Source organism: Dendrobates tinctorius, unplaced genomic scaffold (genome assembly GCF_039654945.1).
Source record: "Dendrobates tinctorius isolate UK_male_01 unplaced genomic scaffold, ASM3965494v1 ptg000192l, whole genome shotgun sequence".
Lineage (NCBI taxonomy): Eukaryota > Metazoa > Chordata > Amphibia > Anura > Dendrobatidae > Dendrobates > Dendrobates tinctorius.
In genome coordinates, this window is record NW_027361859.1 from 12,174,069 (window position 1) to 12,191,021 (window position 16,953).

General features: G+C 46.2%; 1 protein-coding gene across 3 annotated transcripts in view; it reads right to left on the reverse strand.

The window, feature by feature from the left end:
- Positions 1 to 16,573, reverse strand: part of LOC141055846 (uncharacterized) — a 45,631-nt gene extending 29,058 nt beyond the window's left edge. For 2 of the 3 annotated variants that reach the window (XM_073552562.1, XM_073552560.1), the window contains exons 1-7: positions 16,522 to 16,573; positions 14,146 to 14,327; positions 12,785 to 12,934; positions 12,476 to 12,655; positions 12,270 to 12,393; positions 12,089 to 12,186; positions 11,800 to 11,890 (exon numbers count right to left, since the gene is read on the reverse strand). In XM_073552562.1, the coding sequence (XP_073408663.1) occupies positions 11,800 to 11,890; positions 12,089 to 12,186; positions 12,270 to 12,393; positions 12,476 to 12,655; positions 12,785 to 12,880 (589 nt within the window). In that variant the 5' untranslated portion in view covers positions 12,881 to 12,934; positions 14,146 to 14,327; positions 16,522 to 16,573. The other variant, XM_073552561.1, reaches the window with a different exon arrangement.
- Between the last annotated feature and the right edge of the window lie 380 nt (positions 16,574 to 16,953).

Genomic DNA, 16,953 nt, shown 5'->3' on the forward strand with positions numbered 1-16,953 from the left:
TAAACAAATTGGTGACTGACCCAGTGGTACCCTTTAACGATATAATTAAAGAGGTAGTGGTGAGACACGTGATGGACAAAAGAGAGCAGGATCGTGAGATACAGCTGATAAAGGAGACTGTAACAGAACATGTCGAACGGGAAAGAGTCCTAAGGCAAGCAGCTGAGCACAGAGTGGATGCGCTGGAGAAGGAAGTCTCTGAACTCAGAGGTCACCTGTCAGCGTGTAAAACCATGAACAAGACCCTGTTGGAAGATATGGAGGGGCTCAGAGAGGCCCAAGAGAAGCATCAACAGGAGATACTCAGGAGAGAGGATGAGCGTCGCTACCTGGCAGAGGAGCGAGATAAAGTTCTGCAAGAACTCAGTGGAGTAGTAAAAGGTCTTCTACGGGAGAAGAAGTGGATGGGTGAAGACGTACAGTGGCCGTGCCCGACTGATAGCAAGGCAGAACTGCCAAAGCCCATCTTGGAAATGGGTCCTGAGGACTGTAAATCTCAAGATGGTGAGCCAAGAGCTGCACAAGACAGTCACCCGGTCTTGGCAGATACCTTGAGGGAAGTGTCCGTGGGGAACCCAGGGCCATCTGTTCAGGATGAGAGGAAGTCCATGACCTTCAAGTGCGTGATGGAGGTACCCGAAGACGTGCGAGAAGCGTGTGCCAGCGAAGGTGTGCATGAGACCTTTAAAAAGGCAGTAAAGGCCTATAGTGTGAGCTGGGCACCAGAAACAAACCAGTTGGTGATACTGGCAGAAACGAAAGACACAGAGAGAAGGGTGGCTGTCCTGAAGGAGATGCACCTACAATGTCTCCGCACGAAACAGATGTTCGTGGAGCGTAATAGGAAAGCCGCTCGACGTCTGGAGCTTGCCAGGGAAGCTCAAAGTCGGCTGGGCTTTGTGGAAGACGTAATTCCGGGAACCAAGAAATCTGGTGGGGAAAGTCGTTGGCAGACTTGGAAAGGTGATGCAGGAGATGGTGAATCGATCCAGTGTGAAGAGAGTGAGGATCCCACCTGCTGGTGAAATCCAAGTCGTTGTTGAAGATGACATGGTTCCTGTCATTGTGGTTGGTTCAGTGGAAAGCATTGGGAAGCTTCGCATGCTCCTGGAATATCGGGTAGCGTACCTGAAGGAGATTGAGCAGCTAAGACAGGATCGACTGCAGATGAATGAGCAGATAGAGAACGTCAGGTGGCGTCCACCTCAAACCCAAGGTGTAAGGACCCGAAGGGATCCTCCAAGGAATGAAAGGACAGGTAGTCGAAGGCAAGAACGTCGAGAGTCTGCAAGTGGCCGTTCTAATCTTAATAACGTAGGCACCAGACCCGGTGGACATAGCGACAGAGGGTCAGACTCAGACCAGCCAGTTAGCCCAACTGGACGTGGGACTCATGACCGTCCAAACTGGGAGGACCGGCCAGTGAGAGAAAGGTCGGGTGACGGAGCGCACTGCAGACAGGTGGAGACTAAAGAGTGTCTGGTCACACTGATGGACTATGACGGGAAGGCCAAAGCCCAAGGCCGAGATACTGACTGCTGGGGGCGGGGGAGGCCTAACGTAAATATGATGCAGTATGACTGCCGAAACAGATGGAGACGGTCCTCTCGATTGGTAGGGCAAGGTGACATGAGTGCCCGGTCTTAAGATACCTGGGTGATGTCATGTGTTCAACCCCACAAGTTTGAACAGAAGGGGGAGGTATGTGGTGTAGTGACCACTATGTCCACTAGGGGGCGCTGTGTCGGTGTCCCAGGACGGGTGTACAGGCACATTCAGTGTGGTAACAGGAGCAGGGTCCTAAATGACCATTATGGGTCTCAAGGTGGGTGGCCTTGGGATGCAGGCTCCAGGGTGTACTAATCAGCAGAGGTACTGCTGATCTTTCTGTTACACTGTGTCAGGGAAGCCTGTGTGTGTCTATACAACCTATAGTGATGTCATAGCCATGTGATCACCTGTGGGTGTGGTTACAGGGCTATGTAATTGAGGTGTTTGGCACATGTGAGAGAGAGAGAGAGAGAGGGAGTCTGTCAGAGTGTGGACAGACTTCCATGTGTCCAGGTGGGACACTACAGAGAGTGGCCTGTGTGCTAAGGACCGAGAAGCCTTCCTGGGTCTGCGGCTGCAGATAGAGCGCTGCTCGGGACATTGCCCTGGCCTATGTATATTAGTTGTATATGGGGAGGACTACACCTCCCAGCATGTGCTGAGACTCTCAGTCCGAGTCTGAAGCCACGGACATTTCTCTTCCTTTGCCTGAGCTGAAGGTTACATTTCAGTGTTATGCTGCCTTGTGGGTTTATGAAGTTAATAAACCACATGGACTTTGGGAAAACCTGCCTCATAATTGTCTCCCGCTGCACCTGAGCGAGTCACATCCCTACAATATACACTCACTGGCCACTTTATTAGGTACACCATGCTAGTAACGGGTTGGACCCCCTTTTGCCTTCAGAACTGCCTCAATTCTTCGTGGCAGAGATTCAACAAGGTGCTGGAAGCATTCCTCAGAGATTTTGGACCATATTGACATGATGGCATCACACAGTTGGCGCAGATTTGTCGGCTGCACATCCCTGATGCGAATCTCCCGTTCCACCACATCCCAAAGATGCTCTATTGGATTGAGATCTGGTGACTGAGGAGGCCATTTGAGTACAGTAAACTCATTGTCATGTTCAAGAAACCAATCTGAGATGATTCGAGCTTTATGACATGGCGCATTATCCTGCTGAAAGTAGCCATCAGATGTTGGGTACATTGTGGTCATAAAGGGATGGACATGGTCAGCAACAATACTCAGGTAGGCTGTGGCGTTGCAACGATGCTCAATTGGTACCAAGGGGCCCAAAGAGTGCCCAGAAAAAATTCCCCACACCATGACACCACCACCACCAGCCTGAACCGTTGATACAAGGCAGGATGGATCCATGCTTTCATGTTGTTTACGCCAAATTCTGACCCTACCATCCGAATGTCGCAGCAGAAATCGAGACTCATCAGACCAGGCAACGTTTTTCCAATCTTCTACTGTCCAATTTCGATGAGCTTGTGCAAATTGTAGCCTCAGTTTCCTGTTCTTAGCTGAGAGGAGTGGTACCCAGTGTGGTCTTCTGCTGCTGTAGCCCATCTGCCTCAAAGTTCGACGCACTGTGCGTTCAGAGATGCTCTTCTGCCTACCTTGGTTGTAACGGGTGGCAATTTGAGTCACTGTTGCCTTTCTATCAGCTCGAACCAGTCTGCCCATTCTCCTCTGACCTCTGGCATCAACATGGCATTTCCGGCCACAGAACTGCCGCTCACTGGATTTTTTTTCTTTTTCGGACCATTCTCTGTAAACCCTAGAGATGGTTGTGCGTGAAAATCCCAGTAGATCAGCAGTTTCTGAAATACTCAGACCAGCCCTTCTGGCACCAACAATCATGCCACGTTTAAAGGCACTCAAATCACCTTTCTTCCCCATACTGATGCTCGGTTTGAACTGCAGGAGATTGTCTTGACCATGTCTACATGCCTAAATGCACTGAGTTGCCGCCATGTGATTGGCTGATTAGAAATTAAGTCTTAACACACAGTTGGACAGGTGTACCTAATAAAGTGGCCAGTGAGTGTATATATATATACTGTATGTCTCAATGACATGTGTGTATATATATATACAGTGGGGCAAAAAAGTATTTAGTCAGTCAGCAATAGTGCAAGTTCCACCACTTAAAAAGATGAGAGGCGTCTGTAATTTACATCATAGGTAGACCTCAACTATGGGAGACAAACTGAGAAAAAAAAATCCAGAAAATCACATTGTCTGTTTTTTTTTTTCATTTTATTTGCATATTATGGTGGAAAATAAGTATTTGGTCAGAAACAAAATTTCATCTCAATACTTTGTGATATATCCTTTGTTGGCAATGACAGAGGTCAAACGTTTTCTGTAAGTCTTCACAAGGTTGCCACACACTGTTGTTGGTATGTTGGCCCATTCCTCCATGCAGATCTCCTCTAGAGCAGTGATGTTTTTGGCTTTTCGCTTGGCAACACGGACTTTCAACTCCCTCCAAAGGTTTTCTATAGGGTTGAGATCTGGAGACTGGCTAGGCCACTCCAGGACCTTGAAATGCTTCTTACGAAGCCACTCCTTCGTTGCCCTGGCGGTGTGCTTTGGATCATTGTCATGTTGAAAGACCCAGCCACGTTTCATCTTCAATGCCCTTGCTGATGGAAGGAGGTTTGCACTCAAAATCTCACGATACATGGCCCCATTCATTCTTTCATGTACCCGGATCAGTCGTCCTGGCCCCTTTGCAGAGAAACAGCCCCAAAGCATGATGTTTCCACCACCATGCTTTACAGTAGGTATGGTGTTTGATGGATGCAACTCAGTATTCTTTTTCCTCCAAACACGACAAGTTGTGTTTCTACCAAACAGTTCCAGTTTGGTTTCATCAGACCATAGGACATTCTCCCAAAACTCCTCTGGATCATCCAAATGCTCTCTAGCAAACTTCAGACGGGCCCGGACATGTACAGGCTTAAGCAGTGGGACACGTCTGGCACTGCAGGATCTGAGTCCATGGTGGCGTAGTGTGTTACTTATGGTAGGCCTTGTTACATTGGTCCCAGCTCTCTGCAGTTCATTCACTAGGTCCCCCCGCGTGGTTCTGGGATTTTTGCTCACCGTTCTTGTGATCATTCTGACCCCACGGGGTGGGATTTTGCGTGGAGCACCAGATCGAGGGAGATTATCAGTGGTCTTGTATGTCTTCCATTTTCTAATTATTGCTCCCACAATTGATTTCTTCACTCCAAGCTGGTTGGCTATTGCAGATTCAGTCTTCCCAGCCTGGTGCAGGGCTACAATTTTGTTTCTGGTGTCCTTTGACAGCTCTTTGGTCTTCACCATAGTGGAGTTTGGAGTCAGACTGTTTGAGGGTGTGCACAGGTGTCTTTTTATACTGATAACAAGTTTAAACAGGTGCCATTACTACAGGTAATGAGTGGAGGAAAGAGGAGACTCTTAAAGAAGAAGTTACAGGTCTGTGAGAGCCAGAAATCTTGATTGCTTGTTTCTGACCAAATACTTATTTTCCACCATAATATGCAAATAAAATGAAAAAAAAACAGACAATGTGATTTTCGGGATTTTTTTTTCTCAGTTTGTCTCCCATAGTTGAGGTCTACCTATGATGTAAATTACAGACGCCTCTCATCTTTTTAAGTGGTGGAACTTGCACTATTGCTGACTGACTAAATACTTTTTTCCCCACTGTATATATATATATATGCTACATTATGTGTATATATCTGTTCTTTATTAAACCTGTCAGTGCGATTTTACTGTATCGCACACTGAATTGTCGGCTTTCTAAAGGACACCGGGTGCGTATTTCTCACAAGTTACACGTCTGGTCTGTGTGTAATGCGTTGTTTTTGCCCACCCATAGACTTGTATTGGCGTACTATGGGTGTAGTACGCTGACAATCGCAGCATGCTGCGATTGTCAGGGCCCATAAAAAATACGTGACAAAAATACCGCTGATGGGAGCTGCCCCATAGAGAATCATTGGTCCGTGTGCAATGCGTTTTTTTAACGCCTCTCACTCGTCCGTATTTCTCTCTAGTGTGACGCCGGCCTTATTCAGAACTCCTGAGGATTGAAAATATAATGTAATATATGATGTGGAGTGAATCCATGAAACCAGGGCTGGAGCCATGCCAACACATCTCCTGCAGGGGAGAATAAATGTACATTACAGCCATCAGCCACGCACAGCTTAGAGATGTATCATCATGACACAGGTTTAATGTCTTTTATGTAGTTCATCATGATTCTGTTTGATGTTAGTTGGTTTTAAAAGGAACTGAAAAGTCAGGATAAAGGGAAACTCTGTTGTTATTGTACAGAAATTCACACTTGGCCTCACTGCACATTTAATGTTATCGATCATAAAAGTGAAGTTTGGCCAAAAAGACAGGACCTGGTCTTGTAGGGACCATATGAGCACATTCAGCAGCACAGAAGGGAGAGAAGAGATTCATCCAATAAGATATCAGGGATCTAGGAAGTCAACAGCATCATTACCCTTCGCTTTCTCTTACCGACCCATTATAATATTTTTCTTCAAATGACTTTCTAAGGCCTCTTTAACACATCAGGTTTTCGGCGTCAGGCGCGATCCGGCGCTTTTGACAGAAACCGGATCCGGCGAAATGCAATGCCGGATCCGGTTTCCCCCCCATTGACTTGCATTTGCGCCGGATCGCGCCGGATGGCCATGCGTTTCATCCGGTTTTCGCCGGATCCGGCAATGTGTCGCGATCCGGCGTCTGGAAAAAACGGCTACTGTAACGTTTTTTGTCTCCGGCGAAAAAGCCGGACACGCCGGATCCGGCGCGTCCGGCTTTTTCACACAATGAAAGCCTATGAGCGCCGCAATGCGCCGGATCCGTTTTTTTGGTCTGAGCATGCTCAGTAGCTCTGCCCACAAGACATATATAAAAGCAAGACAGTGGGACCCACAGCCACACCCAACATGCCACCCAAGAAAGCAACCAAGCGAAGCAGGAGAAGGCAGGAGACCACTGCAGCACCATCAGCACCACCACCACCCCAAATGGAGCAGCAAATAGAACATGCTGAGGAGGGGAGGCCAGCAGCAGATGAGAGACGGTAATTATCAAATCCCCCATTCCTCCAAACTAGGGCTATTGAATTTCAAGATATTCATTGGCCCTTTGTTTCTCTTTATTCAACAGCTGCCCAATAGATGCAGCAGCAGCAGCAATGGCAGCAGCTGGAACACCACCCACAGGCATGGAGTGTGGCCACCAGGAAGACAGCACATCATCTTCTGGGAGCCCTCCCTCGCATCGTCACCGTTTGACGGTAAGTTTTTATTTCCAAAATCCATCTTCTCTGTAATATATGTCTATTCATTGCCTTTTATTTCAAAACAGGAATCACAAGATGAAGAGGAGCTCCCAGAAGAAGAAGGAGGGGGGGGACAGACACCTGGAGTGGGCTCACAATTGGTAAGTTTTTTGCATCAAACGCAGAAACACAACATCACACTACACACAACACATAGAAAACAATGTTCTGCAGACCACACACAGCAAACAAATGCCTACATCCAAAGACATAACATTTTTTGTTTTCTTCTCTAGTCTTCCCAATCTGGTGCTCGGCCAAGAGGTCCTCGCAGTGCCTCCCAGGGTCGTCGGCGACAGCAACGCGGCGGTCACCAGCGTGTAAGTATAAATATTTTTGCTTTGTTTTTTTGCACTTTTTATTTCATTTCTTATGTGGAGGCTAATTATGTTATTTTTGTCTTTTTCTTTAACAGCCTTCACAGCGTGCTCCCGACTCTGACGGTGAGGATGGAGGACTCGATGTGGACCACCTCATCGATCTCGTCAGAGAAAGGGAGCCGCTCTGGAATATGGCTGACCGCCGCCACGCTGACCTTATCGTTACCCGACGACTCTGGGAGGAAATCTGTTCGCTCCTTGTGGGCCGCTGGGAGGACCTCGATGTTCGGGCCCAGATTAAAGAGCGTAAGTATATACAGTACCGGTTGCTTGATGTAAACCAGTGTTTCCCGAACTCCAGTCCTCGTGGTCCCCACGGATCATGTGTTCAGGATTTCTATTTACTATGGAAATCCTGAAAACATGACCCCTGGGGACCATGAGGACTGGAGTTTGGGAAACACTGATGTTGTATACTAACCACTCCTTTCTCGTTTCAGGGAACAGAATTGTGAATCGGTGGCGGTCTGTGAGGGATCGTTTCAAGAAGGAGTTCAATAAAGAGATGCGGGCCCCGAGTGGATCTGGAGGACGCAGGAGCAAGTACAAGTACGCAGAAGCCCTGTCGTTCCTCCGGGAAACAATGGTCACCAGAAGGTAAATATTACACACCACATATGAAAAAAATGTTAGATGTAAATTTTTTTTTCAGCCAGGGCCATACCATGTCAGTATTTTAATTGGTTTTTTTTCTCTTTATTCCACAGCACGGTGAGCAGCACTCGGGAGCCTGCACGATTGGACCCTTCTGAGGCGATCCCTGAGGAGACCGGCACCGAGGGACACTTCGACCGCCCCGGTACATCTGCACCTTCCCAGCCTTCCCACACATTCGACCCATCTGTCCCATCCACCAGCACAGGAGCATCGTGGCCGCCTACATTACATGAAGCTGCTGGTGAGGAGATCGCTTTCCCTTTACCCCACCCTTCTGCCCCTGCCACCTCTAGTACACCTGCGGGTACTGGGCGGCAGCGGCAGAGGGGTCAGGAAAAGACTTATGCGCCAGAGTTCTTGCATCTGAATGCATCTTTCCAGAACTGTCTAAAAGTCTTGTCAGAGCAAATCTCCGCAGGCTATCAGCAGATCAACTCCAGCATTCTGGAGGTGAAGACACTTCTGCAAACCATGCATTCAGAAGCAAGATCTTCGCCAAACCACACCTTTTTCAGGTCTGTTGTGGAGCGCATGGAAACGCTCTCTCCTGCCCAGCAGATGCATGTAATGCATTCATGCCACGCTGCTCTCCAGCAAGTTACCTCCCAACCTCCTCCTCCCACCACAGTAGTTCCTCCACCTGCACCCCCTCCAGCCACTTTCCATCCTCCCCCTCCTATTACATCTACACCCCCTCCAGCCACTTTCCATCCTCCCCCTCCTATTACATCTACACCCTCTCCAGCCACTTTCCATCCTCCCCCTCCTATTACATACCATCCACCTCCAGCCACTTTCCATCCTCCCCCTCCTATTACATACCATCCACCTCCCCAGCACCATCCACCTCCCCAGCACCATCCACCTCCCCAGCACCATCCACCTCCCCAGCACCATCCACCTCCCCAGCACCAGCAACCTCCACAGTACCTGCAAACTCCCCAGTACCAGCAACCTCCCCAGTACCAGACATCTCCCCACTTCCAGCAACCTGCCCCGTACCAGACATCTCCCCACTTCCAGCAACCTGCCCCGTACCAGACATCTCCCCACTTCCAGCAACCTGCCCCGTACCAAACTCCTTCCCCATACAACTTGCCATCAACATCATCTGCTCCTACAGTCCCTGCCCAACCCTCCACTCCACCACCCACCACCTCTTCTGCTTCCCACATGTCCACCCATTCTGTAGTTTTTTCCACACCTTCACCTCTAACTGTTCCTTCCCCACCACGATCCCAGTCCTCTCTCCACACTCCCAGTGTCGAAGTGTCCCGCAGCCCCTACAGCAGTATTTCCACCACACACTACACAGATTTATAATGTGTGTATTTAAATAAAAATGACCAGTTTTATGGTTTCAGTTTTATAGTTTCAAAGTTTTATTAAACAAGTTTATTAAAATTTTAAAAAAGTTTACTAAAAAAAACATTTTTCAATAAAACTTAAATTATTTTACACTGGTTGTCTGTCATTTCTTTCTGCGGCGAAAAAGGTTAAATACAGGGTATTTAAAAGGTGAAATGGTATTCAAAACTAGGTATATAACTGTGGGTAAATTTTAGCTTTTTGCCACAGTTGTGTTCCTGGTTGTGTTTGAAGCAAAGTATTTCAAATAAAAAGTTGTGTTTATTGTTGGTGATTTCCTAACAATGTACACAACTTTTGTTAAAAGGTGAAATACTTTGCATAAAACACAACCAGGTACACACCTGTGGCCTAAAGCTAAAAATAGAGACCATGACAAGATTGCCAACCAAAGTTGGCTAAGGTATATACTGTTGGTACAGAAGGTACACAAGTTTGGTTGGGCACAAATCTTTCACACTCTGTCATCCTGCCAGTGTACTCTGCCTTGAGGTGACATAAAGTATAGGGCAAAATTGTCCCTCATTACTGAAACCGTCACAGAACTTCTAGTGGTAATGTCATGGTAATCTTGCAAGGTGGTTTCTTCAGAGGTGTCCTCAATGGAAATGGGTTCCTTGCAGATAACAAAATTGTGGAGTACCACGCACGCTTTGATCACCTCGTCCACAGTTTCTGTCTTGAGGTTGATCGCAGTCAATAGGACCCGCCATTTGGCTGTCAGAATACCAAAGGTACATTCAACCATTCTTCTTGCTCTTGTGAGGCGGTAATTAAAAATGTGTTTTGGTCTTGTCAATCCTCTGATAGAGTACGGTTTCAAAAGGTGTTCTGACAGCTGGAAGGCTTCATCCCCTACACAGACAAATGGCATAGGTGGACCAGATGTTTGCGGCAGCGGTCTAGGTGGTGGGAACTGGAAGGTGTTTCCATACAGTTTACGCCCCATGGCAGACAGTTTGAAAACTTGAGAGTCATTGGAGCGGCCATAGGCACCAATATCAACCGCAATAAATTTGTATTCCGTGTCAGCGATGGCCATGAGGACAATTGAAAAATATTTCTTGTAATTGAAATATTCCGATCCCGATCCAGCTGGCTTTACAATGCGGATATGTTTCCCGTCCACAGCGCCCAAGCAGTTTGGAAACTGACATATCTGTTGAAACTTGTCAGCAATTTCAATCCACCTCTCTGTTGTGGGCTCTGGTAAAAACTCTTCAGCTAAGGAGTCCCACAGTGCACGGCATGTGTACTTCACAATTCCAGATATGGTGGAAATCCCGAGTCTGTACTGGAAATGCAGTGACGAAAGGGATTCTCCAGTTGCAAGAAATCTGTGGGGAATTAAAAAACAATAAATTAGTTTTAAATCACAGCATTACATACCAAAACTGACCTATAACACTTGGAGATACAAACTACCACCAACAAGATTGCAGTGAAAGTGTGCTCTGATGCGATCATATCCAATAAATGTGGCTTACCTTAAAGTCACCATCAGACGCTCTGCGGGTGAAACAGAGAAGCGGCAATAGGTGTCCGCTTTTCTTATGAGGTGTGCAATGCGCTCCACCAAGTAATCAAAATTCTCCATTTTCATCCTAACATATCCAAAAAATTTATCCGGGTTTCGTCGAAGGTCCATGCATAGTGTAGAATAGACCCCACACGTCATTCTCTTGGCTGTGATGGGGTGGATCCACAAACGTCGTCTACGATGCCTGATGCGCTGCTGTCTCGCTCTCTCCTTCTCCAGAACAATCACCCTCAAACGATTTGCCTCCGCTGTAAAATCCGCCAAATTCTTCAAAATATTTCCAATGACAACATCCATCTTCGCCAGTAACTTGCTCTTCTCTCCAACCTGCACTTTCTCCTCTACAACCTGTCAAAGAAGGGCTGTAGGAACATGCTATATATAGTTTTCCAGTAGCCAATCCCGTTCGGAAGGCCACAAGGGTCAATTTTAAAAACCGGATCCGGCGTAATCCGTCGAAAAACGGATAGAAAAACGGATGAACCGGATGAGACGGATCCGGTTTTGTCTGTCAAGAAAAAGACCGTCACATCCGGTTTTACGAAACATTTGCCGGATCCGGCGTTCCGGCACGACGCCGGATTGCGCCTGACGCCGAAAACCTGATGTGTGAAAGTAGCCTAACTTGTCAGCACATTCTATGCACACTGTCATTTGGCTTTGTAGTTTACAGACATGGGCAAGTAATGGTCTCCTAATTTCAGAGGGTTGGTGGATCCTCAAGGCTATACGCTCTATAGAAATGGGATTTTAATGCCCTAAGTCATTTGAACAGTTCTGGATGGAGGAGACTGTTGTCGTCTAGAGGCAAAATGGTGATCACATGATTGTGATACGGCCGGACTGCACCACCGATAAAGCAGCCACAGCCAGTGACTGAGAGGAATCTGTGATTTCTCTGCATTTAGTGGTCACTACTCACCTGGGTAGTCATATGTAGGAATCTCCTCTTTACACCGCTCATCACCCCTCACATATGTCTCTGTAGTATTAATATGGGTCAGATCTTCACCCTGAAACAAATATTGTAAAAGTCACAGACAGATGGAGAAGTCACATCTATGATCAGCTCTAATCCTGCCATCTCCACCGTTCTCATTACACAAGTATAAAACATATAATACTGGTGGATAAAACAAGACTGAGCACAAGACCTTCACAGACGTCTACACATCATAGGGGAGATCTCATGACACCTTCTCTCCATCTACCTGATGATCCTGAAGAACACTGGGATCTTCTTGTTTATAGTCCCGTGGAAGAAGAGGACGGGGACATCTCTCTGGTGTTGTCTTCTTACTGGATAGATCTGGAGGAAACACATACAGGGACTGAATTCATTCGTTACATACAGATAATTATAGGCCGTGTGTATTTAGTCCTGTCTACTACCTGGTGATGTGAGGGGCTGGGGAGCCTCCATCATGATGTCCTTGTACAGATCTTTGTGTCCTTCTAGAAACTCCCACTCCTCCATGGAGAAATAGACAGCGACATCCTGACACCTTATAGGAACCTGACACATACAATGATACCGTCATCCCCCGATCCCTTCATAGCGTTACTGTATAATGCCCCAGCATTCCCAGCAGTGTCACCTCTCCAGTCAGCAGCTCAATCATCTTGTAGGTGAGTGCTAGGATCTTCTGGTCATTGATGTCCTCATGTATCAGGGGGTGAGGTGGAGGCCCTGTGATTTGGCTCAGGGGTCTTCCCCATCCCTCAGACACAGGGTCCTGACAGCGCTCACTAGAGGTCTTCTTCACTACTGTGTAATCCTGGTTATGGAGAGACACATTAATAAATCTCACTACAGACATTTCCAGAGTCCTCACCTCTCCAGTTTTGTCCATCTGTTATTCCCATAGATAAAAATGATGTAATGTGACGTCATCAGAATCTCTCACCTCTCCAGTAAGCCGGAAGAGGATCTCTAGGGTGAGGTGTAATATCCTCTCCACCATCTTGTCTCTGTCCATATCCATCCTTGATGCGTAAATCATGAAAATTCTCTTCTATTGAAGATCTTCACTGAGAGAATCCGATATTGTAGAGACCTGAATGAGAAGAAGAGCCGATGTAACATCATAAAAATCCTGTGTATTAATACAATTACTGGAGATAATAAGGTGAAACATGTAAGGAGATAGAACGTGTAGATGTTATATTCTGCAGTCTTGTATGGACTGGAACGCAAGTTGAATTGCTGACTAAGACATCTCCTCCATGCTCCCAATCACTGGTTATGTTACTCACTGCTTCAGCAACTGATTGGCTGCAGGAATCACAAGTTCGTTAGAACTGAGCAGAAAATACAGAGACTGGCGGGGACCCAAGCACCAATGGTATTTTTGTTATTTTACAGTATTTAGTTTTCTTCTTTACATCTACTAATAAAACCTATATATTTTAGGCCACAGACAACAAGCAGTTTCTTCCTCGGAGTTGGCAGCTGAATACGTTCCTCATAGTCTCATCTTCCATAACGCTAATTCTCGTCTCATTTCCCAACACTGGAATCGGCATTAGCAATACTGCAGGAGATATTCATTACACGGGACAGGAGAAATAACTACTTCATGATGAGGACGACATCTTCATCTTCTACTACGGCTCTAGAAACATATCTGGCCAGAGTCCGTCACTGACTCCATCCCCACCGGCCGTCTATATGAAAGTTTCCCGTCTTCCCCGCACTGTAATCTTCTATCACGTTAGATCTCAGGTCTGAGTCACACACAGAAATTTGAGGCTTTTATAAAAGTTTATTTGTAAAAGCATCAAGACAGGAAATATTTGATGCTAATGTCACAATGGACAGTGTTTTTTTTCTATGGATATGATGTTTTTGGGGGGCATTTTCCCATAGGCTTCCATATGCTGCATGAAAACATTATACTGTGTGGGTGCCAAAGAGTCAACGTACTATAAGAGTAATACATGTTTCCTTGGTTCCCATCTTTCATAATCAGGTTTTATGTATCAGTGGACAAGGAACAAAACCATTGTGATTCTTATATGGAGACAACACAAAACCCCCTAAATATAACATTTCTGTACCAACCCCCCAATCTGTGACTCTTCAGGGTAAATCGCTCTCTCACCATTGGATTAGAGCTGATACTATGGAGCTAAAGAGACTAAACAGACTTTCTGTCCCCTCCATAAAGGGGCACTTTCTCGTGTTTGTCAGAACTGTCCGAGGATTATTAGAGGGGATAGTTTCCCCCCAATTAGAAGGGACACCTGTGGATATTGGGGTCTTTACCTGCTACAGTCCTGGTGGGATTTACTCAGTAAAGTGCTGAAATCACTTTCTCCCAAAGGGTTAAATAGCGTCTGTAACTTCAATGTCTTTCTATGAAGCTTCTTCTCTGAGCTTTCTTCCTCTGTTTTCTGCCGTATTTCTATTACTCTCCGGAATCAGGAATGTGTTAAGTCCTATAGAAACTGCGGAGAAAAAATCATTTCTAATTCTGTGTTTCCAGGATTCTTCTTCTGGGAATTGGCTGCAATATCCCCTGTGCAATAGATTTCTAGTGTTAATGCGCCAGGAATGGGGAATCTCCATATCCCTCCACCTGCAGAGCCGTGCACCACATACAGCTCTGGCAAAAATTAAGAGACCACTGCACAGTTTTATAAAAATCAGCTTCTCTACATGTCTGACAGCCATTCCATTCCAGTGTCAGTTGAATTCCAACCATAGTACACCTCATTCTACTTATTGTTCTTCTGATTAGGTGATCACCTGAACCAAATCTTATTTAACGAAGGAAAGTATAAAAACCCTGCTGTGGTGTTCACAATCGTCTTGTAATAGGACAAGCTGGATGGCAAAACAAGTGCTAGTAATATCCCAAAAGTAATAGGAATGAAAAAATAACTTTTAATCATGCCAAAGGAGTTGAAAAGTCTTGAGTGAGGAAAAGTAGGGCTCAATTCTGGATTTAGTAGCAGAGGGATACAGTGAGCGTCATGTTGCCTTCATCCTTAAAATTTTTAAGACAGAAGTCCATTACAACAAGGTCAAGCAGCAAACATTGGGGACAACAAAGCTACAGACCGGCAGAGGGCGAAAACGACTCTCCACTGACCGGGATGACCGTCATCTTATTCGGATGTCACTCTGCAACCGCAGAATGACATCAAGTGACCTACAAAAGGAATGGCAAATGGCAGCTGGGGTGAAGTGCACAGCAAGAACAGTTCATAACAGGCTCCTAGAGGCAGGGCTCAAGTCATGAAAAACTAGTAAAAAGCCTTTCATCAATGAGAAACAAAGGAGAGCCAGGCTGAAGCTTACCAAAGACCATAAGGATTGGACGATAGAGGACTGGAGTAAGGCAATCTTCTCTGATGAGCCTAATTTTCAGATTTGTCCGACCCCTGGTCGTCTAATGGTTAGATGGAGACCTGGAGAGGCGTACAAGCCATAGTGTCTTTGACCCACTGTGAAATTTGGTGGAGGATTGGTGTTGATCTGGGGATGGTTCAGCAATGCTGGAATTGGGTGGGTTAATCTTTGCGAAGGACGGTGGAGGATCGGTGATGATCTGGGGATGCTTCATCAAGGCTGGACTTGGGTGGGTTAATCTTTGCGAAGGGCGTATGAATGAAGCCGCATACAAGGTTATCCTGGAAAATCAGTTGATTCCTTCTGCTCAGGCAATGTTCCCCAACTCTGAGGACTGGTTTTTCCAGCAGGACAATGCGCCATGCCACGCAGCTAGGTCTATCAATGTGTGGATGAAGGACCACCACATCAAATCCCTGTCATGGCCAGCCCAATCTCCAGACCTGAACCCCATTGAAAACCTCTGGAATCTAATCAAGAGGAAGATGGATAGTCACAAGCCATCAAACAAAGAAGAACTGCTTAAATTTTTGTACCAGGAGTGGTATAAGATCACCCAAAAGCAGTGTGAGAGACTGGAGGAAAGCAGCCAAGACGCATGAAAGCTGGGATTAACAATCCTGGTTATTCCACAAAATATTGATTTCTGAACTCTTCCTGAGTTAAAACATTAGTATTGTTGTTTCTAAATGATTATGAACTTGTTTTCTTAGCATTATTTGAGGTCTGCAATCACTTCCTTTTTTTTGTCATTTTGACCATTTCTCATTTTCAGAAAATAACTACAAAATGTAGTGCTAGGAAATTCGGAGACATGTTGTCAGTAGTTTATAGAATAAAAGAGCAATGTACATTTTACTCAAAAATATACCTATAAAGAGAAAAATCAAACTGAACATTTTGCAGTGGTCTCTTAATTTTTGCCAGAGTTGCGGATCCAAGGGAGAATCCGCACTGTGTGAATGTGGCCTAAGAAGAAAATGTTTCAATAATGACGCAGATATGAAGTCGCCATGTGGGAAATGTTACTAACTATTGTGTGAGACATAATTCTCTGATCTAAGGGAATAAGAATTAAAAGTTTGAAAATTGCAAATGGTCCAAAGTTTTCTCCAATTTTTCGATATTTTCACAACAAACACAAATAATAATCGTCCTAAATTCCCCAGAGACACAAAGAACAATTTGTCACAATAAAACAACGTCAGAATCTCCGGGATCCGCTGAAGATCCAGAGTTATTACCTCATAAGGAGGAAACAGGGGAGAAAGGGTTAATAGGACTCACAGGAGGAACCGGCCCAGAAAGGAGAAGATCCAGGAGCCTCTGCCACATATACGGCTGCTCTGTGCGCACAGGACCTGTGATGAGGTCACAGGAGGGGAGGAGTCAGGGGTCACATGATCAGGGGCCTCAGTGTATGCAGGACTCTGCTGTGCTGGTTGTCATGGTGCTGGATGAGGGGAAGTTTCTGTGTGGGGTCAGGAGGGGTTTACAGGGGGGATGTAGCAGAGCCGTGTGTGTACGAGGTGTACAGAGCGGAGCCGTGTGTGTACGAGGTGTACGGAGCAGAGCCGTGTGTGTACGAGGTGTACGGAGCGGAGCCGTGTGTGTACGAGGTGTACGGAGCGGAGCCGCGTGTGTACGAGGTGTACGGAGCGGAGCCGCGTGTGTACGAGGTGTACGGAGCGGAGCCGCGTGTGTACGAGGTGTACGGAG